This window comes from Phacochoerus africanus, chromosome 16 (genome assembly GCF_016906955.1).
Source record: "Phacochoerus africanus isolate WHEZ1 chromosome 16, ROS_Pafr_v1, whole genome shotgun sequence".
NCBI classification, from domain to species: domain Eukaryota; kingdom Metazoa; phylum Chordata; class Mammalia; order Artiodactyla; family Suidae; genus Phacochoerus; species Phacochoerus africanus.
In genome coordinates, this window is record NC_062559.1 from 9,243,106 (window position 1) to 9,267,491 (window position 24,386).

Genomic DNA, 24,386 nt, shown 5'->3' on the forward strand with positions numbered 1-24,386 from the left:
GAAAAACATTGGAAACTCAACCTGTGTTGATCTGGGGTTGTCACTGCAGTGCTCCTCCTGTGTTGCCCTCCGTGCATGCTCTGCCTAATGCTTGTCTTTGTAAGAATTCCGGCCTCCAACTAGTTTCCTGGGTTCTCCCAATGTGACTTTGAGCAATTTACCTTAAGTCTCCATACCCGCACTCTCATGCGTAGCATGTGTGAAATAATAGTAATCCTTCACAAGATTGTTGTGATGTTTAAATGTGCTAATCCAAGAAAAGCACCGGTCAGTGTCTTCAGTAAATACTGAATGAGTGGTTCCGTGGTCTCCGAACAGCTTGAAGCTTCCCTAGTGTATGGATGTAGTGTTTATGCCGAGGACTCTAGCTAACGTAATGTGACCTGGAGATGGGCACTTGTCACCTGGCTCTCCATGAACTGAATCACGAGCCACTGCAGCTGCTGACCCTCAACACCCCCTGAAAGAGTTCAAGGGTGGAGATCAGGAGTGAGGCCCTCTGTGCTCTGGGAAAACAGGTCTTCAGATAGATATTTTCAGGAGAATTTTTGTTTGTTTGTTTGTTTTATTCATAATTTTATTTTATTTTATTTTATTTATTTTTTATTTTCCCACTCTACAGCAAGGGAGAATTTTTTTTTTTAACTCAATGAATTTCACTACAATTTTTAGTTGTACAGTGATCATCACAACCCAGTTTTATAGCATTTTCCATCCCAAACCCACAACGTCTCCTTTGGAAAACATAAGTTTTTCAAAGTCCGTGAGTTAGTATCTGTTCTGCAAAGTTCAGTTTATCCTTTTTTTAGATTCTACATATAAGTGATAGTATATGACGATGGTGTGTCATGGTCTGACTCACTTCACTTAGCATGATCATTTCTAGGTCCATCCATGATGCTGCCAGTGCCATTATTTCGTTTGTTTTTATGGCTGGGTAACAGTCCACTGTGTATATGTACCACATCTTTTTTTTTTTTTTTGGTCTTTTTAGGACTGCACCTGCAGCATATGGAGGTTCCCAGGCTAGGGGTCGAATCAGAGCTGTAGCCACTGGCCTGCTCCACAGTTACAACAGATCCAAGCCACATCTGCAGCCTACACCTCAGCTCATGGCAACACTACATCCTTAACCTACTGAGCAAGGCCAGGGATTGAACCTGCATCCACATGGATACTAGTCAGATTTGTTTCTGCTAAGCCATGAAGGGAACTGCCCACATCGTCTTTAACCACTCCTCTGGATAAACATTTAGGTTGCTTCCATGTCTTGGCTATTGTATATAGTGTTGCAGTGACTGTTGGAGTACATGTATCTTGTCGAGTCATGGTTTCCTTTGAATAGATGCCCAGGAGTGGAATTGATGGATCAAATGGTGATTCTATTTTTAGCTTTTTGAGAAATCTCCATACTGTTTTCCATAGTGGTAGCACCAATTTCATTCCCACCAACAGTGTAGTAGGGTTCCTTTTTCTCCACACCCTACCCAGCATTTATTGTTTGTAGCATTTTTTTTTGTCTTTTTGTATTTTTTTAGGGAGGTTCCCAGGCTAGGCGTCTAATTGGAGCTATAGCCGCTGACCTACACCACAGCTCATGGCAATGCTGCATCCTTAACCCACTGAGCAAGGGCAGGAATCAAACCCGAAACCTCATGGTTCCTAGTCAGATTCATTAACCCCTGAGCCGTGATGGGAACTCCCTGTTTGTAGACTTTTTGATGATGGCCATTCTGGCTAGTTTAATGTGGTACTTCATAGAAGTTTTGATTTGCATTTGTTTAATAATTAGTGACATTGAAGATCTTTTCATGTGTTTTTTGGCCTTCTGTATGTCTTCCTTAGAGACTTGTCTGTTTAGATCATCTGCCCTTTTTTTTTTTTTTCCAGGAAGTTTGAATAGGCTTTTGAATCTGCTTTGTTAAATCTCGAAAATGGCATTAAGCAGCTGATGGGGTTGGTGTATTAAATACCACTGTAGTCTGTACACAGAATGGACGCTAGCTAATCAGCGATATGGTACATCATTTGATATGGGAAAGATGAGCTTTCCCCCCCCCCCCCCGCCCCCGGCTGTACAGCATGGGGATCAAGTTATCTTTACATGTATACATTTTTTCCCCCACCCTTTGTTCTGTTGCAGTATGAGTATCTAGACATAGTTCTCAATGCTACTCAGCAGGATCTCCTTGTAAATCTATTCTAAGTTGTGTCTGATAAGCCCAAGCTCCCCATCCCTCCCACTCCCTCCCCCTCCCATCAGGCAGCCACAAGTCTCTTCTCCAAGTCCATGATTTTCTTTTCTAAGGAGATGTTCATTTGTGCTGGATATTAGATTCTAGTTATAAGTGATATCATATGGTATTTGTCTTTGTCTTTCTGACTCATTTCACTCACCCCTGCCCATTTTTTTTGGTGTTTTTGTTTTTGTTTTTTTATGGGCTGTACCCAAGGCATATGGAAGTTCCCAGGCTAGGGGTCAAATCGGAGCTGCAGCTGCTGGTCTATGCCACAGCCACAGCAATGCCAGATCTGAGCCACGTCTGTGACCTATACCATAGCTCATGGCAACACTACATCACTGACCCACTGAGTGAGGTCAGGGATTGAACCCACATCCTCATGGATGCTAGTTGTATTCGCTTCTACTGTGCCACAGCAGAACTCCCTTTTCTGCCCATTTTTTAATAGGTTTGGGGTTTTTTTGGTATTGAACTGCAGGAGGTGTTTATGTATTTTGGAGATTAATCCCTTGTCAGTCACTTCATTTGCCGATATTTTCTCCCAGTCTGTGGGTTGTCTTTTCGTTTTGTTTAGGGTTTCCTTTGCTGTGCAAAAACTTTTAAGTTTAATTAGGTCTCATTTGTTTATTTTTGTTTTTATCATCATTACTCTAGGAGGTGGATCTCAGAAGATAGTATTGATGTGGTTTATGTCAGAGAGTGTTCAGCCTGTGTTTTCCTCTAAGAGTTTTATAGTATCTGGTCTTATATTTAAGTCTTTATTCCAGTTTGAGTTTATTTTTGTGTATGGTGTTAGGAAGTGTTCTAATTTCATTCTTTTACATGCAGCTCTCCAGTTTTCCCAGCACCACTTACTGAAGCGACTGTCTTTTCTCCATTGTATATTCTTGCCTCTTTTGTCATGGATGAGTTGACTGTAAGTGCATGCGTATAATTCTGGGCTTTCTATATTCTACTGATGTATATATCTGTTTTTTTGTACCAGTACCATGCGGTTTTGGTGACTGTAGCTTTCTAGTATAGTCTGACGTCAGGGAGCCTAATTCCTCCAGCTCCAAATTTCTTTCTCAGAGTGGCTTTGGCTATTCCAGGTCTTTTGTGCTTCCAAACTTTAAAATATTTTGTTCTAGTTCTGTAAAAAATGACCTTCATAATTTGATAGGGATTGCATTGAACCTATAGAGTCCCTTGGGCAGTATAATTACTTTGATGATAATGATTCTTCCAGTCCAAGAGCATGGTATGTCTTTCCATCTGTTTGTGTCCTCTTGGATTTCTTTCATCATCGTCTTATAGTTTTCGGAGTACAGATCTTTTATCTCTTTCAGGAGGTTTATTCCGAGGTATTTTAAACTTTTTAATGTGATGGTAAATGAGATTTCTCTTTCTGATCTTCCATGGTTATTATATAGATATGCAGTCGATTTCTGTGTATTAATTTTGAATCCTGCAACTTCACCAAATTCATTGATGAGCTCTAACAGTTTTCTGGTAGAGTCTTTAGGATTTTTTAAGTATAGTATTCTATCATCTGCAATCAGTGATATTTTTACTTCTTTTCTGATATTTTACTTCTTTTTCCTTTTATTTCTTTTTCTTCTCTGATTGCCATGGCTAGAACTTCCAAAACTATGTTGAATAGTAGCGGTGAGAACAGACATCCTTGTCTTGTTCCTGATCTTAGCAGGAATTATTTCAGCTTTTCACCATTGAGAATAATGTTATCTGTAGGTTTGTCATATATAGCCTTTATTATGGTGAGGTAGGTTCCCTCTATGCCTACTTTCTGGAGGGTTTTTATCAGAAATGGGTGTTGGATTTTGTCAAACAATTTTTCTGCATCTGTTGAAAGAATCTCATGCTTTTTATTCTTCAGTTTGTTATTGTTATTTACTGATACTGAAAAATCCTTGCATCCCTGGGATAAATCCCACTTGATCATGGTGTACAGTCCTTTTAATGTATCGTTGGACTTGGTTTGGTAGTATTTTGTTGAGGTATTTTTGCATCTGTGTTCATCAGTAATATTGGCCTGTAATTTTCTTTCTTTGTGGTATCTTTGTCTGGTTTTGGTATCAGGGTGATGGTGGCCTTGTAGAATGAGTTTGGGAGTGTTCCTCCCTCTGCAATTTTTTGGAATAGTTTTGTAAGGATAGGGGTTGGCTCTTCTCTAAATGTTTGATAGCTAAATGTTTGATAGAATTCGCCTCTGAAGCCATCTGGTCCTGGACTTTTGTTTGTTGAAGTTCTAAAAATCACACTTTTTTTTTTTGTCTTTTTGCTATTTCTTGGGCCGCTCCCGCAGCATATGGAGGTTCCCAGGCTAGGGGTCTAATTGGAGCTGTAGCCACTGGCCTACGCCAGAGCCACAGCAACGCGGGATCCGAGCCGCGTCTGCAACCTACACCACAGCTCACGGCAACGCCGGATCGTTAACCCACTGAGCAAGGGCAGGGACCGAACCCACAACCTCATGGTTCCTAGTCGGATTCGTTAACCACTGTGCCATGACAGGAACTCCTAAAATCACACTTTCAATTTCAGTTCTTATGATTGGTCCATCCATCTTTTCTATTTCATCTTGGTTTAGTCTTGGAAGACTGTCGTTTTCTAAGAATTTGTCAGTTTCTTCTAGGTTGTCCATTTTATTGGCATATATTTGCTTGTAGTAGTCTCTTATGAGCCTTTGTATTTCTATGATGTCCATTGTAACTTCTCCTTTTTCATTTCTGATTTTATTGATTTGAGTCCTCTCTGTTTTTCAGAGAACCAGCTTTTAGGTTCATTGATCTTTTCTATGGTTGTCTTCACTTCTATTTCATTTCTTTCTGCTCTGATCTTTATGATGTCTTTCCTTCTGCTAACTTTGGGTTTCTTCTGTTCTCTCTCTCGTTGCTTTAGGTGTAAAGATAGGTTGTTTATTTGAGCTTTTTCTTGTTTCCTGAGGTAGGCTTGTATTGCTATAAACTACCCTCTTAGAACTGCTTTTGCTGCATTGTTGTGCCTTTGTTGTCATTTGCCTTCTAAGTATTTTTTAATGTCCTCTTTGATTTCTTCAGTGATCCATTGGTTGTTTAGTATCATGTTGTTTTTGTCTCCACGTGTTTGTGTTTTTTGCAGTTTTTTTCTTTTTTTTTTTGTCTTTTTTTTTTTGTGTGTGTGTCTTTTTGCCTTTCTAGGGCTGCTCCCGCGGCATGTGGAGGTTCCCAGACTAGGGATCTAATCAGAGATGTAGCTGCCGTCCTGTGCCAGAGCCACAGCAACTCGGAATCTGAGCTGCATCTGTGACCTACACCACAGCTCATGGCAACGCCAGATCCTTAACCCACTGAGCAGACCAGGGATCGAACCCACAACCTCATGGTTCTTAGATTCGTTAACCACTGAGCCATGATGGGAACTCCTGCAGTTTTTTTCTTGTTGTTGATTTCCAGTTGTATAGCATTGTGTTTAGAAAAGATGCTTAATATCATTTCGATTTTCTTAAATTTACTGAGACTCAATCTGTGGCTCAGAATGTGATCTATCCTAGAGAATATTCCAGTGCAATTGAGAAGAATGTGTATTCTGCTCCTTTTGGATAGAATATTCTATAAATATCTATTAAGTTCATCTGGTCTAATGCATCACTTAAGGCCTGTGTTTCCTTGTTGATTTTCTGTCTGGATGATCTGTCCATTGCTATAAGTGGGGTGATAAAATCCCCTGCTATTATTGTGTTATTGTCAATTTCTCCATTTAAGGTTGTTAGCAGTAGTGGCCTTATATATTGAGGTGATCCTATGTTGGGTACATACATAATCGCAGTTGTTATATCTTCTTTGATTAATCCTTTGATCATTATGTAATGTCCTTTGTTTCTTATAATATTCTTTATTTTAAGGTCTATTTGTGTGGTATGAGTATTGCTACTCCAGCTTTCTTTTGATTTCCATTTGCATGGAATATTTTCTTCCATCCTCTCACTTTCAATTTGTATGTGTCCCTAGTACTGATGTGGGTCTCTTGAAGACAGCACATATAAGGGTTTTGTTTTTGTATCCATTCAGCCAAGTCTGTATCTTTTGATTGGGGCATTTAGTCCATTAACATTTAAGGTAATTATTGATATGTATGTTCCACTTAGTTGTTTTTCCAGGGTAAATCTAGGTCTCCTGGCCTACTCTAGGCCAGTTACTTCACTCTGCTCTGGGCCACAGTCTGCCACACCCCATGACCCGTCAACTGCCTGGCTGATGCCAGCCTGGGCTAATGGCAGCCAGACTGGGAGATGTTTGGGGAGGTTCACAACATGACCCATTCCTGTCCTAGAGAAAATAGCTTAGTCCGTCTTCCCACCCCAGACCCCATCTAATCCTTCCTCTCCTGACTGGATATCCCAAGGGGAGAAAGAAGGAGCTCATGGATTAGTATCCCCTCCTTTGGGTCATGAGCTTGTGTTCATAAATCAGCACCCTGGGACACAAGGGGTAGTTTCAGCTTCGTGGCCTGACTTAGGGCCACAGAGATGCAGCCTAGAAGCCCTTCTCAGTTCAGGTTCATGAAGGAGTGGGGATGGGGTGGAGGTAAGGGTGATTAATTCAGATATGCAGATATCAATGTTTAGGGCCAAAAGAGGAAAAGCCATCAGAAGCACTTATAGCCCAGAAAGAGGAAGAGCTAGAGAGCTGCCAGAAAAAACATGGTCTTGACAGGGCAGGTAAAGTGAAGCAGCCTTATATTAGATTCCAGATATATCATATGGTATTTGTCTTTCTCTTTCTGACTTACTTCACTCAGCTTGAGAGTCTCTAGTTGCATCCATGTTGCTGCAAATGGCATTATTTTGTTCTTTTTTATGGCTGAGTAGTATTCCATTGTGTGTATATACCACATCTTCCTAATCCAGCTGTCTGTCGATGGACATTTGGGTTGTTTCCATGTCTTGGCTATTGTGAATAGAGCTGCAGTGAACACACGGATGCATGTGTCTTTTTTAAGGAAAGGCCAAACGTACTTTTAATTTAAAAAAAAAATTACCCTTGGAATGTAATGGAAAAAGACATCATCAGTGTGTAAGCCTCAGTTTTATTTTTTTGAATTTTATTGGGGTATAGTTGATTTATAATGTGCTAATTTTAGGTGTACAGCAGAGTGAATCAGTTATACACATACATATATATCCATTTTTGTCAAATTCTTTTCTTGTTTAGGTTATTACAGAGTATTGAGTAGATTCCCTGTGCTATACAGTAGGTCCTTATAGTTTTTTGGGTTTTTTTTAAAGTTCTTCCTGACAAATTGCTTGGAGAGTTTCTGTCCTTTTTGTTGTTGTTGTTAGGGCCACACCCAAGTCACATCAAAGTTCCTAGGCTAGGGGTAGAACCAGAGCTGTAGCTGCTAGCCAATACCACAGCCACAGCAACGCCAGAACTGAGCCGCATCTTCGACCTACACCACAGCCCATGGCAATGCTGGATCCTTAACCCACTGAGCGAGGCCCAGGGATCGAACCCTCGTCCTCACGGTCACTAGTCAGGCCTGTTACTGCTGAGCCACAGTGGGAACACCCATCTTGAAAGGTTTCTAAATGCTTGCTCTCAGTTTCTATACTTAACTCATCAAGGACCAATAACAAGCAGTTGACCCTTAAGCCCTGGCCCATGGATCATACTTTGAGCATTGCTGCCTTCCGCTGTAAAAACCAAGCGGTGCCATGAAATAAAAGGACCGAGAAAGTGGTGGTATTTTACCAGAAACTCACTGGTGACCTTTAGGAGGAGTTCTAGAAAAGGGACGCACACAGACAGGTTGAGAGGGAAAAGGAAAGAAAAACCAGTGAACTGTGGTTAAACTAGGAGAATAACCTCTGCTCCACCTCCTCCCTCCCCCGCTTAAACAGGTTGGGAAGGAAGGTGAGAAATAGCAGAACCACAGGGTCATTGCTTCAAATAAAGATTTTTTTTGGTATCACTTTATTGGTTTATTTTATTTATTTTTAACTTATATTTTTAATTTTTATTTTTGTAAAGATTTTTATTTTTTCCGTTATAGTTGATTTACAGTGTTCTGTCAGTTTTCTACTGTACAGCAAAGTGAGCTGGTCACACACACACACATGCACGCACCCATTCCTTTTCTCACGTTATCCTCCATCATGCTCCATCGCAAGTGACTTGATATAGTTCCCTGTGCTGTACAGCAGGATCTCATTGCTTATCCACTCCAAAGGCAATAGTTTGCATCTATTAACCCAGCTTCCAAGTCCATCCCACTCCCTCCTCCTCCCCCTTGGCAACCCCAAGTCTGTTCTCCAAGTCCATGATTTTCTTTTCTGTGGAAAGTTTCCTTTGTGCCATATATTAGATTCCAGATAGAAGTGATATCATATGATATTTATCTTTTCTCTCAGACTTACTTCACTTCGTTTGAGAGTCTCTAGTTCCATCCATGTTGCTGCAAATGGCATTATTTTGTTCCTTTTTCTGGCTTGGTAGTATTCCATTGTGTATATACACCACATCTTCTTAATCCAATCATCTGTCTGTGGACATTTAGGATGTTTCCATGTCTTGGCTATGGTGAATGGTGCTCCAGTGAACATATGGGTGCATGTGTCTTTTTCAAGGAAAGTGTTTTCTGGATATATGCCCAAGAGTGGGATTGCTGGGTCATCTGGTAATTCTACATATAGTTTTCTGAGGTCCCTCCATCCTGTTTTTCATCATGGTTGTACCAGTTTACACTCCCACCAACAGTGTAGGAGGATTCCCTTTTCTCCACCCCCTCTGCAGCATTTGTTATTTGTTGACTTGTAAGTGATGGCCATTCTGACAGGTGTGAGGTGGTACCTCTTAGTAGTTTTGAAAGATTTTTTCAAATGTGGAAATCCATGCAGGTTTAAGAAAAGGGAGAAAGAAGCTAGCGGAGAGAGAAAGATTTAAAATGCAAGAAATTTCCAAAGCTTAGAAAGCAGACACATGACCTCTGCCTGGTTCCACCGTCTAGTCGCACGGTTCCTTGCAGTCTAGCCTTACCCAGCATCTGTTGGCCATTTCCTGAAATGTACCAAGCTCTCTGTAGCCTTAGGACTGTTGCACATGCCCTTCCCTCTTTTTGGAACACTCTTCCCGGGGCTAAGGTCTTTTTATCCTTCAGGTCTCAGCTTCAGTGAGTGACTTTCTAATCCCAGCCTCCCTGATGCATCTCCCAACTTAACCTGAGCCTTCCTTGATGGCCTTGCAACCCGTTTTTTGTCATTGAACTTAACCCAGTTTATAATTCTCTTCATTTGTGTGTGAGTGGTTGAGCATCTGTCTTCCTGCCCAGAATGTTCAGCTCTTGGAGGCAAAGACACTGTTTTAGTCACTCCTTATTTGTCCAACCCTGAGTACAGTGCCTGCCACACAGTAAGTGTTCATATAAAGCCTTGGCTACGCAAATAATTAATAGCAGCACAACAGTAATAATAATAGCTAACAGTTGTTGAGTGCTTATTAGGTGCTAAGGACTTCATAAATATTCCCTTTTCTATTCTTTGGACAGTCTTATGAGGTAATTAGCATTTTACAAGTCAGGACACTGAGTTTCAGTTCAGGTGGTTTATCCAAGGGGAGAAGACTTGTGGATGGAGAGTTCAGGATCTGTATCTGGATTCGTTTGACCCTAGAGCCGGAGAGATTGGAACCGTGGATGAGGAGACAGGGACACTCTGTGTTTCTGAGCAGTCAGCTGAGGTGTGCCAGCTAGAGGTGTGCCAGCTAGCATTCCCAGAGCACTGTGCTGGACCCGTGGGAACAAAGTGAAAGTGAAGAGGTGGCCTCCTGGGCTGCAGGGGTTATGACCATCTGGAAGGACCCTGACCAAGGAGGAGTGAAGGGCCAGGGCGGAGTCCGCTCAGGGGTGTGCCCTATTTAACGTGGGTGGACTGCATGTTCACCTAAGCTCCTGATAAATCAGCTTGGGGGTCTTGGGAGCCTGAGTGGACAGGGCTGTTCTGTTTCAAGAGGGGGACATTGTGGGTTACTTGGCAGAAGGAAAGGGAGAAAGACGACGAAAGGGGGGAGTGAACCTATGAGATGGGGGATGTTTTGTATGTTTCATAATATGGCCCACCTCATGATGTCACAGGTGTTCTGTAAAGTTACAAAAACCATAGAAACTCAAGGTGAGTGGCTCTTTGTGCGTGTGAGAGAATAGAGTAGAAGGGAGTAGACTTCGCACGGGAGTCAGTACCAAAGAAACAGGGACACTGTGTGGAGGTAGGCTGGGGGCAGGGCGGTCCCAAGCCAGGCCCAGTCACATGGCACAGATCTCAGGCTGGGCGGGGGCGCCTCAGCTGGCCTTTGGGTTTCTTTTTCTTTTTTGGGGGGGGGGGGCTTTTTAGGGCCGCACCTGCTACATATTTAAGTTCCCAGGGTAAGGGTCAAATCAGAGCTTCAGCTACTGGCCTACACCACAGCCACAGCAATGCAGGATCTGAGCCACATCTGCAACCTACACCACAGCTGATGGCAACACTGGATCCTTAACCCCACTGATCAAGGCCAGGGATCGAACCCGTGTCCTCATGGATACTGGTTGGGTTCGTTACTACTGAGCCACGATGGGAACTCCATGGGTTTCTGATATTAACCACTTGGGCGAGAGAAAGGGGGAGATGCACAGGCCCCTCGTCTGCTCTGAACTGGCCATCACTACTCCTTTCTGGTTATTCTTGTGTGCTCTATAAACACTAAAACATTTGAAAAGTTCAGAAAAGTAAAGTGAAAAGAAGCTACCAGTCACCCCTCAGTCCTGAGGTAGCAGCTGTGTTATTTCACTTCCTTCCCTTCGTTTTATCTTCTCTGTGTATGTTTGTTTATCAAGTCGGGACTGCATTTTATTTTATCTTATTTATTTTCGTCTTTTTAGGGCCGCACCCGTGGCATATGGAGGTTCCCAGGCTAGGGGTCCAATCGGAGCTGTAGCCGCTGGCCTACGCCACAGCCACAGCAAAGCCAGACCAGAGCTGTGTCTGCGACCTACACCACAGCTCCCAGCAACACTGGATCTTTAACCCACTGAGCGAGGCCAGGGATTGAACCCGCAACCTCATGGTTCCTAGTCGGATTTGTTTCTCCTGCGCCACGACGGGAGCTCCAGAACTGCATTTTAGAGGTATACTTTACTGTCTTTCGTCAGCATTGTAGCAGAAAATTCCTCCCAAAGAGAAGCCACATCTCATGTTTGAGGATTTTTATACCTTCTTACAAAAGAATTGCTTTCGAGTATGAGAATTTTTCTAGAAAAAATATTCTTTATTATATATTCTCTGCACCAGCCTAATTTGATTTGAGTTTTTGGGTTTTTTTTCTTCCCACCTTGTACACCCCAGAAAGTCCTATGAGTTTGAAGACTTACTGCAGTCTTCCTGTGAGAACAGCATGGTGGACTGGTACGCACAGACTAAGCTGGGGCTCACACGCACTTTATCGGAGGAGAACGTCTATGAAGACATTCTAGGTAAGAGGCCAAGATGTCTGTGTACGGGTGTGAGTCTGTGCGAAAGGGGAGGGAGGAAATGGAGCTGGCTGCTTGTAACACACACACACACACACACACACGTACACACATAGGTACACAGATCATGAGAGAGCAGTTAGGTGGATGAAAGAGGGACCCATGATGAAATATGTGAGAGAAAATGGGCTGGAGGGAGTTCCTGTCATGGCTCAGGGGTTAAGGACCCCGACGAGTATCCATGAGGACGTGGATTCGATCCCTGGCCTCACTCAGTGGGTTAGGGATCCTGTGTTGCCGGGAGCTGTGGTGTAGGTCACAGACACTGCTCAGATCCTGTGTTGCTGTGGCTGTGGTGTAGGCCGGTGGCTACAGTTCTGATTTAACCCCTAGCCTGGGAACCTCCATATGCCAGGGGAGTGGCCCTAGAAAAGGCAAAAAGACAAACAAATGAAAAAGTAACTTTGGCTTTGCTCTGAGAATTCTCTAATTCCAAAATGGGACTCAGATTCACTCTCAGTTTGTGTATATTTACATTTGGTGCATTAAGGCATTCCCACTGCGGCTCAATGGTAACGAACCCAATTAGTAGCCATGAGGATGCAGGTTCAATCCCTGGCCCCACTCAGTGGGTTAAGGATCCACCATTGCTGCAGCTGTGGTGTAGGCTGGTGGTTACAGCTCCAATTCGACCCCTAGCCTGGGAACTTCCATATGCTGCAGGTACAGCTCTGAAAAGAAAAGGAAAAAAAAAAATGGTGAGTTAAATGATCATCAGGGGGCCTGACAGTTTCAGCGAGGTGTGAACTCAGACCATGTCCCCATGTCGGGGGTGGGGGTGGGGAAGAAATGGCCTGGTAAGAGGGAGAAACCCGTATGTGTCCCTATGCAGGGGCCACGTTGGGCAGGTATACACATACATAGTGCATGCAGCCATCAACACTAGAAAAAACTCCATGGCAGAAGGAAGCCTGAGCCCTGAGGAAGGGCATATACTGAACTAAGCTATTTGAATTGCTGTGCCCAAGCTGCTGGAGATGGATTCCTGCTAAAGCAGTAGAAGCAGTAGGCTTCCTGAATCCAAAGTGGGGATGAGACCTGGACTTCTCTTGGCACTGCATACCTGACAGGGACGCTTTCAGTTACAAGGAACAGAAAACCCAGCTGAAACAACAAAGGGAGATTGTTGGCTCAAGTGACCAGAACTGGCTTTTCCCATCTTGTTTCTTACCTCTCAGCTTAGCTCCATTCTCAGCAGGTTTCCCATGATGCCCACAATGGCTGCCATCAGCTCCCTGGAATCCATGCCTTACAGTGAGAAAGGGGAGCCTGTGTCCTGAAAGCCCCAGCACAAATCCTAAGGTTAGAGTTCCCATTGTGGCTCAGTGGTAATGAACCCAGCTAGTATCCATAAAGAAGCGGGTTTGATCCCTGGCCCCACTCAGTGGGTTAAAGAGCCAGCATTGCCAATGAGCTGTGGTGTAGGTCGCAGATGTGGCTCAGATCCAGTATTGCTGTGGCTGTGGTGTAGGCCAGTAGGTGCAGCTCCGATTTGACCCCTAGCCTGGGAACTTCCATATGCCACGGGTGAGGCCCTAAAAAGACCCCCAAAATTTTAAAAAAATTCCTGAAGTTCACTCCGATTTGACTGGTTTCGGTCCCTTGTTCACTGTCAGAGCCCAAGAATGCCATGCCATGATTGGCTTAGGCTTGGACTATGAGCCCGTCCTGGTACTGGTCACTGAGGCAGGAATTCAGGATCCCCAGCTTGCCTTAAGCCCTGAAACTGGGAGAGGAGTTAATCTCACATGTCTAAGAATGGGGAGACGAAGAGTTGCCCCAGTGAAAATCAAGACCTTTTAGCAAGAGGCAGCTGAATGGGTACCAAGACCACAGACATCCTCACCAGGAGAGGCCAAGGTGTTGCGTAGAGATCTGATAAGAACGCCCTGTGTGTTCCCGCTTCCTGACCCACTGCCTTTGACCACAGATCCACCAATGAAGGAAAACCCCTATGAGGACGTTGAGTTACATGGCCGCTGCCTCGGAAAGAAGTGTGTCCTGAACTTTCCAAGTTCTCCCACCTCTTCCATCCCTGACACACCAGCCAAGGTATGGGCCCCCAGAGGAGCGGTGGGGGGGGGAGGGCTTCCCAGCACCATGGCCTTGAACAGAAGTTCTGGGTACGCTGAAATGCCAGGGCAACCTCACTGCCAGGCTCCTGGATGTATGCATCAGCAGCCTGCTTGCTCTTCCTGCCTCTAGTTCTGGAACTCAGCAAGGCTTCGCAAAGAATCATTTTAGCCACTGGGTCGGAATTCTCCCCAGCTGAGTAGGTAAGATAGTATATCCATGTTACCTGGCCATAAAGAGAGTGTCCTGACATAAAACAAACTGTAGTAGAGGACTGGGAAGTTCCTGCCGTGGCTCAGCAGTAATGAACCCGACTGGTGTCCATGAGGATAACATGAGTTCAATCTCTGGCCTCACTCAGTGGGTTAAGGATCCGGTGTTGCCATGAACTGTGATGTAGGCTGCAGATGCGGCTCGAATTCTGCGTTGCTGTGGCTGTGGTGTAGGCCGGCAGCTACAGCTCTGATTCAACCCCTAGCCTGGGAACTTCCATATGCCGCAAGTGCGTCCCTAAAAAGACAAAAAAAAAAAAAGAAGAAGAAGAAGACTTAAAGGCATGGTGCAGAAACCGTATTTTCATAGAATGCCACCAGTGGTGGGTCTTAGAATGAAAAAAAAAAAAAAAAAAAGCCGTGTGAACTCAACGTATGTTTGCGAATTTACCAGGATATCTCTGTAAGAGTACCTAGGAATGGATAAGCAGGCATCTCTGTAGAGGTGTCTGAGTATCTGCAGGTCAGGGAGGAAGACCAATATTTTTACAGAATACCTTTTTTGAACCTTTTACAGTTCTGTGCTATGTGCATACAGATGATTTCAACCCACTGACTACGGAACTGAATTCATATTCCCTAGCATAGCATTAAACTTCAGAACTGATCCCTGGGTACCCATTTCCCACAGTTCCTGTGTACAGAATCTTCTCTCCAGCCAAAGCCTTCTAAACTGCCCCTCTGATGTTACAGCCCCAGGATCAGCAAACCTCTTCTCTAAAGACCCAGAGAGTAAACATATGGTCTCTGTTGTGACTCCTCAGCACTGCCATTGTAGTGCAGAGCAGCCACAAGCTGTATGCAGACCACCAAGTGAGGCTATTGCAATAAAACTTTATTTATGGTCACCAAAATTGGGTTTTATGTAATTTTCATGTATCTTGAAATTTTTTTTTTTTTTTAAACCATTTGCAAGTGAAACTCTTCTTGGCTCACAGGCTGTGCAAAAACAAGTCGTGGACCAGACATGGCCCACAGGCCGTAATTCACCTGTCCCTGTGCTAGGTCATTTCTACCTTGGCCTTTGGCTCTTGCCTGAACCTCTCCATTAGCCTCCTCTAAGCCCACTCATGCCTCCTTCACGAGGCTTCCAGGCCATCCTGGCCCCTGGGACTTCTTCCCGTCTGCTTGCCTGTAACACTCAGTGGGCTCAGCCTTCCTTTCACACCAAATTGTATTTACTGCCTTCCAACATCTCTTTGATGGTTTGAATTTTGATTTAAATAATGTACTGTATCTTAAAAACATTTCCCCAACCAGATCACACATTCCTCGAGGTCAGAAACTATACATTCCGTCTGTTTGTGTCTCCCATGAGTAGTTGTTATACGAAGGTTTATTTGTTGAAGAAATTAAATAAAGGAAGACCAAATCCAGGCTGCAAGTGTCAGTTTAAATCCGTCGAAAGGATCGGTTTCCAGCCTAGAAAAAGAAGTCATCTTCCTCTCTGGGCTCCACGCAAGGACAGCAGTTGCTGGCGGGCGGCATCAGCATTGGCCGGCGGGTGGGTGGCCTGGTGGTCATCAGGAGAGTCTTCCTCAAGTGAGCAGAAGGTGGAACCTTCATGGGAGTTCCCATCGTGGCTTAGCGGTTAATGAATCTGACGAGCATCTGTGAGGACTTGGGTTCCATCCCTGGCCTCACTCAGTGAGTCAAGGATCCAGCATTGCCATGAGCTGAAGTGTAGGTAACAGATGCGGCTCTGGAGCCCAAGTTACTGTGGCTGTGGCGTAGGCTGGCAGTTGCAGTTACAATTCAACCCCTAGCCTGGGAACCTCCATCTGGCGTGAGTGCAGCCCTAAAAAGACAGAAGAAAAAAAAAAAAAAAAAAGAAGGTAGAATCTTCATGAAGGATGGATCTTAGGGACCCAAATCGTTTGCTACAATATTTGCCAAAACCAATTAACTGCTCTTTTCTCCTCCTATGGAAAAGGGCGTCATCATGAATAATCATGATAACCGATAATTAGCAGTTTCTACTCGCCTTTGAAGTGTCTTGTTTGCATTTTCTTTGGAAGGTGGATGTTTTCAACATTTAGGGAATCCTTCATGTCCCTTGGTGGATAAGCCTGGCTGAGAAGGAGGCCTGTCACACCCAGTCTGCCCTCTTGGCGTCCCGCTCAGCTCCCCCCTGCCTCATGTGGGGAGTGACCTGCAGGGCCTCCTAGGAACAGCAGAAAACGTCCGCCCAGAGCAGCTCTGCACGGAGGGCTGCTTCTCCTCCCCAGCACCAGAAACTAAAGGCTTAGCGGCTCTTCTCTCTCGCTTCCTGCCAGGCTTCAGAGAGCCTAGGTCCCCTGTCCTCAGAGCAGTGAAATACAGTAGGGTATCATGTCAGTGAGAACTTGAAGTCCAGAGGCACTGTCCTGCAGTAAGAGAACCCTGTGCCCGTGTCTGATTGCCAATGATCCTGGCAGGCTCTTTGGGGCTTTGCAAGTCCTCGGCAAGACTCTGTGTCCATGCTCGCTCCTCTGCTCTCCCATATGTGGGTGTCTGCTTTGTGTCCCCGTTCTGGGGACAGCTGCAGACTTATCCACCTCTTCCATTTAGCTCATCAGTATTCATGGAGCATCTGCCGCATCTGGGCTACATCTGGGACTTAGAACTGGAGAAGCAGCTTTTTCCGTGACACCCTCCTCTCCCAGCCACAGAAAGGCCCAAAGATGTCTTTGGGGATTTTTATTTAATTAGATCACGCCTAGTCCCAGTAGAGAAGTAATGGGCAACTAGGAGATTTTCCTCAGAAAGGAGCAGACAAGCAGCTGAGGGGCACATGCTGATCCTTACAAATATGCAATGCAAGCGCCCATAAAGGGGCCGCTTACTTTTCTTTCTTTCTTTCTTTTTTTTTTTGTTTTGATTTTGTTTTGTTTTGGTTTTTTTTTTTTGTCTTTTTGCCATTTCTTGAACGGCTCCTGCGGCATACGGAGGTTCCCGGGCTAGGGGTCAAATCGGAGCTGTAGCCACCGGCCTATGCCAGAGCCACAGCAACGCAGGATCCGAGCCGCGTCTGCGACCTACACCACAGCTCACGGCAACGCCGGAACCTTGACCCACTGAGCAAGGGCAGGGACCGAACCCGCAACCTCATGGTTCCTAGTCGGATTCATTAACCACTGCGCCACAACGGGAACTCCTTGTTTTGATTTTTAAGGCCAAACCCGAGGCACATATAGGTTCCCATGCTACGGGTCGATTTGGAGCCGTAGCTGCCGGCCTATGCCACAGCCACAGCAACAAGTGATCTGAGCCGTGTCTGCGACCTACACGGCAGCGCATGGCAACGCCAGATCCTTAACCCGCTGAGCAAGCCCAGGAATCAAACCTGCATCCTCATGGATACTAGTCGGGTTTGTTAACCACTGAGCCTCGACAGGAACTCCAGGTTTTTCTTTTTAATTGGTAGAATAGAAAAGATACTAGTATGTTCCTTTTAGGGGTCTTATGGAGATTAATCAGATTAATTCTTGTAAGCCACTTCGACTAGTGCCTGCAACATAACTACTATTTATGAGTATTTGCTAAATAGATAGAATTATGCTTTTAAATAGGTATTCTTTTTTTTTTTTTGTCTTTTTGCCATTTCTTGGGCAAGCTCTCGCGGCATATGGAGGTTCCCAGGCTAGGGGTCTAATCGGAGCTGTAGCCACTGGCCTATGCCAGAGCCACAGCAATGCGGGATCCAAGCCACATCTGTGACCTACACCACAGCTCACGGCAATGCTGGATCCTTAACCCACTGAGCAAGGGCAGGGATCGAACAGCAACCTAATGGTTCCTAGTCGGATTCATTAACCACTGCGCCACGACGGGAACTCCCTTGATAAATTGTTAGTGTGTGTGTGTGTGTGTGTGTGTGTGTGTGTGTTCTAAAGGTCTTTTTAAAAATTGCATGCAATCCTAGCACCTAGAGAAAACTACTGTTAATACTTTGGTTTACTTCCTTCTAGACCATGTCACACTGTATGTGTATATGCACATATATACGTAGGTACATAAGAAAAGATTTGGGGAGTTCTTGTTGTAGCTCAGTGGATTAAGAATCTGACATAGTGTCCATGAGGATGCAGGTTCAATTCCTGGCCTTGCTCAGTGGGTTAAGGATCCTGCATTGCCTCAAACTATGGCTTAGGTCACAGATGCGGCTTGGATCAGGTGTGGCTGCGGCTGTGGCATAGGCTGGCAGCTGCAGCTCTGATTCAACCCCTAGCCCAGGGAACTTCCATATGCTGCAGATGTAGCCTTGAAAAGAAAAAAGAAAAAATGATTTGGAATGGTATTGTATATACATTTTTCCTGCCCTTTTACATTTATCATAGTTCCCCATGTTATTTATTTCTTTTTAAAAACAATTTGTATTGCCTACATTGTATGCGCTCATTTTAATGTAATGCCATTCTATTGCATTAGTGTACTATCCAAATCGTTGGAATGTGCATGTATGCCTTCCTGTGTATTTCTCTGTATGTATAGTTAAGGGCGTGTCTGTGTTCTTGCGGGTGTGTATACCTTAGGGCATATATGAACAAATGTCTATGTGTGTGTGAATGGCATCTGAGTCCTTCCTGGGGGAGGTCTCTATAAAAGAGAATAGGAGTGAGGTTGAGATGGGTAAGGAGGAGGTGGAATGTTTTATTTCGAGGACCCCTTAGTCTCCTGCGGTCAGTCTGCTGAGGCAGGAAGACAGGACATTAGACATTAGAGAACAGGAAGGAGTTAAGCGTCCGCCACCATTCACAGACTAGAAGGGCGAACAAACCCCAGCTGGTCCCGGTCAGCGCCTTCTTCTGGGCACAAGGCACATAACTTCCCAGCAGCCCCCTCCTCCCCACCAAGATGCCCCCTGACCGGGGCAAATCAAAACCACTATGAGGTACCACCTCACACCAGCCAGAATGGCGGTCATCAAAAATCTACAAACAATAAATGCTGGAGAGGGTGTGGAGAAAAAGGAACCCTATCACACTGTTGGTGGGATTGTAAATTGGTGCAACCACTGTGGAAAACCGTATGGAGATTCCTCAGAAAACGAAAAATAGAACAACCATTTGATCCAGCAGTCCCACTCCTGGGCACCTATCCAGAGAAAACCATGACTCGAAAAGACACACGTACTCCAGTGTTCATTGCAACACTATTTGCAATAGCCAAGACATGGAAACAACCTAAATGTCCATCGACAGAGGAGTGGATCAAGAAGATGTGGTACATACACACAATGGAGAATGTTAGCCGTTAAAAGGAACGAAATAACAGCATTTTTAGCAACATGGATGGACCTAGAAATTTTGTTGCTCCTGAAATAACTCAAGAGGTTTTAGCACAGGGTTCTTTTCCCTTTTGTTTTTTTGTTTTGCTTTGTTTTAATTTTTAAAAATTTTATTACTCAATGTATTTATTACATGTATAGTTGTACAATGATCATCACAGTCCAGTTTTACAGGATTTCCATCCCACACTCCCAGTGCTTTTCCCCCCATGCTCTTCTCTTTTGAACACTACAGGTCTTTGGCAAAGTCCATTGTGAATCAGATATTCATACGATTATGGAGACCATGCCTCTGCAGCAGAGCTAGGCTCCTCCATAGACATCACTCCCTAAAGACACCATAGATCGGGCATGTCATCATCAGGGCGTGTTGGTGTGAGGCTCTCTCATCAAAAGCTGGGATCTTGCGTGAACCATAGTTTGACACGATCATCCCTAGGGGCTTGTAATGACTTTCCTTTTATTACTGTGGTTCAGATTTCACAAACTGCTGCCAGTTGCCTGATTATTTTCAATATGATTTTTATTTTTATGGTTATCGCTGGTTTACAGTGTTCTGTCAATCTTAGCTGCCTGATTTTTAAATAAAGTTTTATTGGAACACAGCCCAGCCCATTTGCTTACCTGTTGTCTGTAGCTGCTTTTGCACTACAGTGGCAGGGTTGAATAGTTGTGATAGAGACAGTGTGGCCCACAAAACAAAATATTTACTCTCTGGCCTTTATTTATTTATTTACTATTTATTTATTTTTTGCTCTATTGTGAATTTATTTTGGCAATACATACACAATGCAAAGACACCTATAAACAAGCAAAACAAAGACCTCCTATTTTCCATTCTGAAGCTTCAGCCATGAATCAGGTAAACTGTGTCAAACAAGCCTCTTCCCTGAGACCTTAAAGGCCATGTCAGGTAAGACCAGGAATGAAAGTTATGGGACCTGTTTTAATTTTTGTAGTTTTCGTCTATCACAGGAAGCCTAGCTTATAAAATGGACAGCAGTAATGATGTGTCCTTCTGTAAAGCCAGGACATCTCAGGTAGAATTATGATGACCCCTGACTCTCAGTGTCATTTGTCAGAGGTTGAGTGTCAGTTGGACTTCCTCCATGCCACTGTTGCACACATCTGCCAGGAATACTCTCTGGCCCTTTTTTTTTTTTTTGGTCTTTTTAGGGCCGCACCTGTGGCATATGGACGTTCCCAGGCTAGGGGTCTAATCAGAGCTGTAGCTGCCAACCTACACCAGAGCCACAGCAACGCCAGACCCGCATCTGCGGCCTACACCACGGCTCACGACAACGCTGGATCCTTAACCCACTGAGCGAGGGCAGGGATCGAACCCGCAACCTCATAGTTCCTAGTCGAATTCGTTTCCACTGCACCACGACAACGGGAACTCCCCTCTCTGGCCTTTTAGAAAAAGCTTGTTGATCCCTGCCAGCTTTATCCCCGTACTTTCCAAATCCTTCTACAGACAGTTCTGTCTTCATTGTTGTACCGTCTATCCTCTGTTCCACTGCATTCACCCTCAGCCCTGATGACCCTGTTCGGTTTTACTTGCTCTTTGTCATCTCTGTGCGTGTTCTCAGATTGTGCTATGTATTTGATAATGCTGTCCCCAGCAGCCCACTAAGCCTTTTTATCAGGAAGCTAATGAAATTCCACCCCCTCAGGAAAGCTCCCTGAACATCGGGTGGCTTAGTTTGGGTGCTCCAGGACACACCCCCTTCTCCAAAAGTGTGACCACTGGGAGATGCAGCCCACACACAACCCTTTAGAAGATTATATGCCTCATTTTGATTCCTTTCTGTTTTCTTACTTCTCAGCTCCTAGCATAGTATCAAACTTTCTTTGAGCAAATACTGTCACAATCTAAATCGCTAATCAAAACAGAACTGCCTGAGTTCCCGTTGTGGCTCAGCGGAAACCAGTCTGACTAACACCCATGAGGACGCAGATCGGATCCCTGGTCTCACTTAGTGGTTAATGATCTGGCGTTGCCCTGAGCTGTGGTGTAGGTTGCAGATGAGGCTGGGATCTGGCATTGCTCTGGCTGTGGTGTAAGCCAGCGGCTACAGCTCCGATTTGAGCCTGGGAACGTCCATGTGCCTTGGGTATAGCCCTAAAAAGGCCAAAAACAAAAACAAAAAATGAAACAGAGAACTGCTTTTTGCCAACAATTCGATAAGAAATTCCAATGCAGTGAAAGAATTGGGACCATTTCCTTGGATGTCATTGCAGATGGAGTTTGGTCTTTAAGAAGACTTGTTGTTGTTCCTTCTTGTACTGGTTTAATTAAGAGCCTCATAATGAGTACACCAGGCCAGCCTCTTCCTCTCCTCAGGGCTCGCAGTGCTAAGCAATTGGGTTCCTCCCCGTGGATCCAGAATAAGTCATAGAAGCAGGCCACTTAAGAAGAGTAGGAGTCTTTATGCCTGGAGATCTTTAAAAAGAGCAGGTCTGGGGTTATTATTATGTACTGTATAGAACTAAACAATGGAGAAGCCAGAGTTCCCATTGTGGCGCAGCAGAAATGAGTCTGACTAGGAACCATGAGATTGTGGGTTCGATCCCTGGCCTCACTCAGTGGGTTAAGGATCCAGTGTTGCCATGAGCATGGTGTAGGTTGCAGACGCGGCTTGGATCCCGTGTTGCTATGGCTCTGGCGTAGGCGGGCAGTTACAGCTCCTATTAGACCCCTAGCCTGGAACCTCCTTATGCCTCAGGTGAGGCCTAGAAGAGACAAAAAGACCGGAAAAAAAAAAAAAAAAAAAAGGAGAAGCCAGTGGAACAAAATATAACTTCTATGAGAATTTAAGATATGATAAATGCGGCCTTGTAAATTGATAAAGCTCATTTATTAAATGGAATAGGAATGTTAGCTTAGGGGGGAAATCAACTGAGACTAATATACACTAAAGTAAATTACTGATGGACTAATGAATAATATACGTTCAAAATAAACTGAGAAAATAAAAATGGAAATAAGTATATAGTAAACTTCAAAAATATATTGACTATCTAAACAGAAGAGATTAATTAATCACAAAGGATGAACAGATTTTCATACATAAAAATGCCATGCAAAAAATTTCACATAACCAAATAAAAATACAATCACACAGGAAAAACACACTTTAACAAAACTCACAAATAGTTCATATCTGTTCTATGTAGAGAGCTCATCGAAAATAATAGGAAACTAAAAATCTTTATCTGAAAATCCTTATATTTCCTTTTCTATAAACTTCCAATTTTTGTCTTTTGATTGTTTTTCTTTGGGGTTGTTAGTTTTCTTCCGATTAATTTGCAGTGTATATTAGACAAATGAGTTCTATAAGTTGCAGATTTTTTTTCTTTCTTTCTTTTTTCTTTTTTTTTTTTCTTTCCCTTTTTAGGGCCACACTCAAGGCATATGAAAGTTCCCAGGCCAGGGGTCCAATCAGAGCTGTAGCTGCCGGCCTACACCACAGCCCCAGCAACACCAGATCCGAGCTGTGTCTGCAAACCACACCACAGCTCACAGCAACGCCGGTTCCTTAACCCTCATGGTTCCTAGTCAGATTCGTTTCCTCTGTGCCACATCAGGTACTCCAAGTTACAGATTTTTTAAATTGGGTTTTTGTTTGCCTTTTGACATTAATGCAGCTCATTTTTAGAGATAAGATACTGAAGCCCAGAGAAGTGAAATTCCTTGTTTAAGAGGCATTCAGTTCATCAGCAGCAGGGACAAACCTAAGCTTAGGTCTTGTGACTCCCAGTACCTTGTGTCAGAAAATCTCATTTGTAAAGGTAAGGGATTGAGCAAATTCCCACTTGTCAAAAAAGAGAGACTGGATTAGATTTGCATTCTTTATTCTGCTGATTTTCCATAATTGGACAGTAAGTGTTTATTGAGCACTTATTAGCATAGACAAATTCACTGTATCCTTGGGAAGCTGGACTGGCTTCCTTTCTTGATCTTGCAGTTGTCAGGTTTGCCGAGGGAGGAACGCGCAAGGCCAAGGTGGTAAAGCAAGAAAGATTTATCAAGGCATCAGAGGGAGACAGGCTTAGCTGAAGATGGCACCAGCCCTGACTGTGAGGACATGCTGGGGCCGGAATCTGTGGCTGGAATTCTTGGAGGAGCTTGTGGCGGGAACAATGAAGAAGGAGGAGGGAAAGGTGGAGGGAGGAGTAGGGGATCGAGTCCCTTGACTGCGAGCAGTTAATCTATTCAGGCAGTTGTTTTCTGCAGGCCATTGTTTCTTGCTGCCCAACTTGGGCATCCACATTCCTAGAAAGGGTGTCGATCTTGTGCCAGGCCCCACCCATGTCCTCAGCAGGTCTCCAGGCAGAACAGTCACATTCGAGGGGTGGACATCTGTCTCCATCCTCTTGGGAACCTATCAGCGGGTCTCCATCACTGGCACCACCTCTCTTAGTTCTCTCTCCCTTAGTGCCTTTATATTTACTTTCTCTTCCTCTCCCCTCACAGCAGTCATTGTCCAAACCTGCTTTTTTCCGGCAAAATTCAGAGAGGAGGAACTTCAAACTCCTGGACACTAGGAAGCTGAGTCGAGATGGAACTGGGTCCCCTTCCAGAGTCAGCCCTCCCTCCACCCCCAGCAGCCCCGATGACACTTTCTTTAACCTCGGAGACCCGCAGAACGGCAGGAAGAAGAGAAAGATACCCAAGGTAAGGCTGACATCAAGCCTCCTGTTCGGAGGTGCACACCCCCCTCCCCTGCAAAGGAGGGCAGCAGAGGCGTCTGGGCAGAGAGCAGATCACTGGGCCCTCTTCTGCCTGCTTTGCCACAGGCCAGGTAGACACGGTGGAGCCAGCAGGCTGGGATAGTTACTATGACAACAGCCACTGTCGTAATAATTATTGCAGTCCCATAGCCTTCCTCTTGGCAGTCCCTCTCCCTGCCTGAACCACTCTTATGATCCTAATCCATATTTCCAACCAATGCCCAGCCTCAAAAGGCCCTCTCTTCCTCCTTC

General features: G+C 44.5%; 1 protein-coding gene across 2 annotated transcripts in view; it reads left to right on the plus strand.

The window, feature by feature from the left end:
• The window catches only part of DENND2A (DENN domain containing 2A), a 124,166-nt gene that overhangs the window by 50,807 nt on the left and 48,973 nt on the right, over nt 1-24,386 (plus strand). For both annotated transcript variants that reach the window (XM_047763228.1, XM_047763230.1), the window contains 3 exons: nt 11,599-11,726; nt 13,714-13,835; nt 23,878-24,078. In XM_047763228.1, coding sequence (XP_047619184.1) covers nt 11,599-11,726; nt 13,714-13,835; nt 23,878-24,078 — 451 coding nt within the window. The remainder of the gene's footprint in view (nt 1-11,598; nt 11,727-13,713; nt 13,836-23,877; nt 24,079-24,386) is intronic.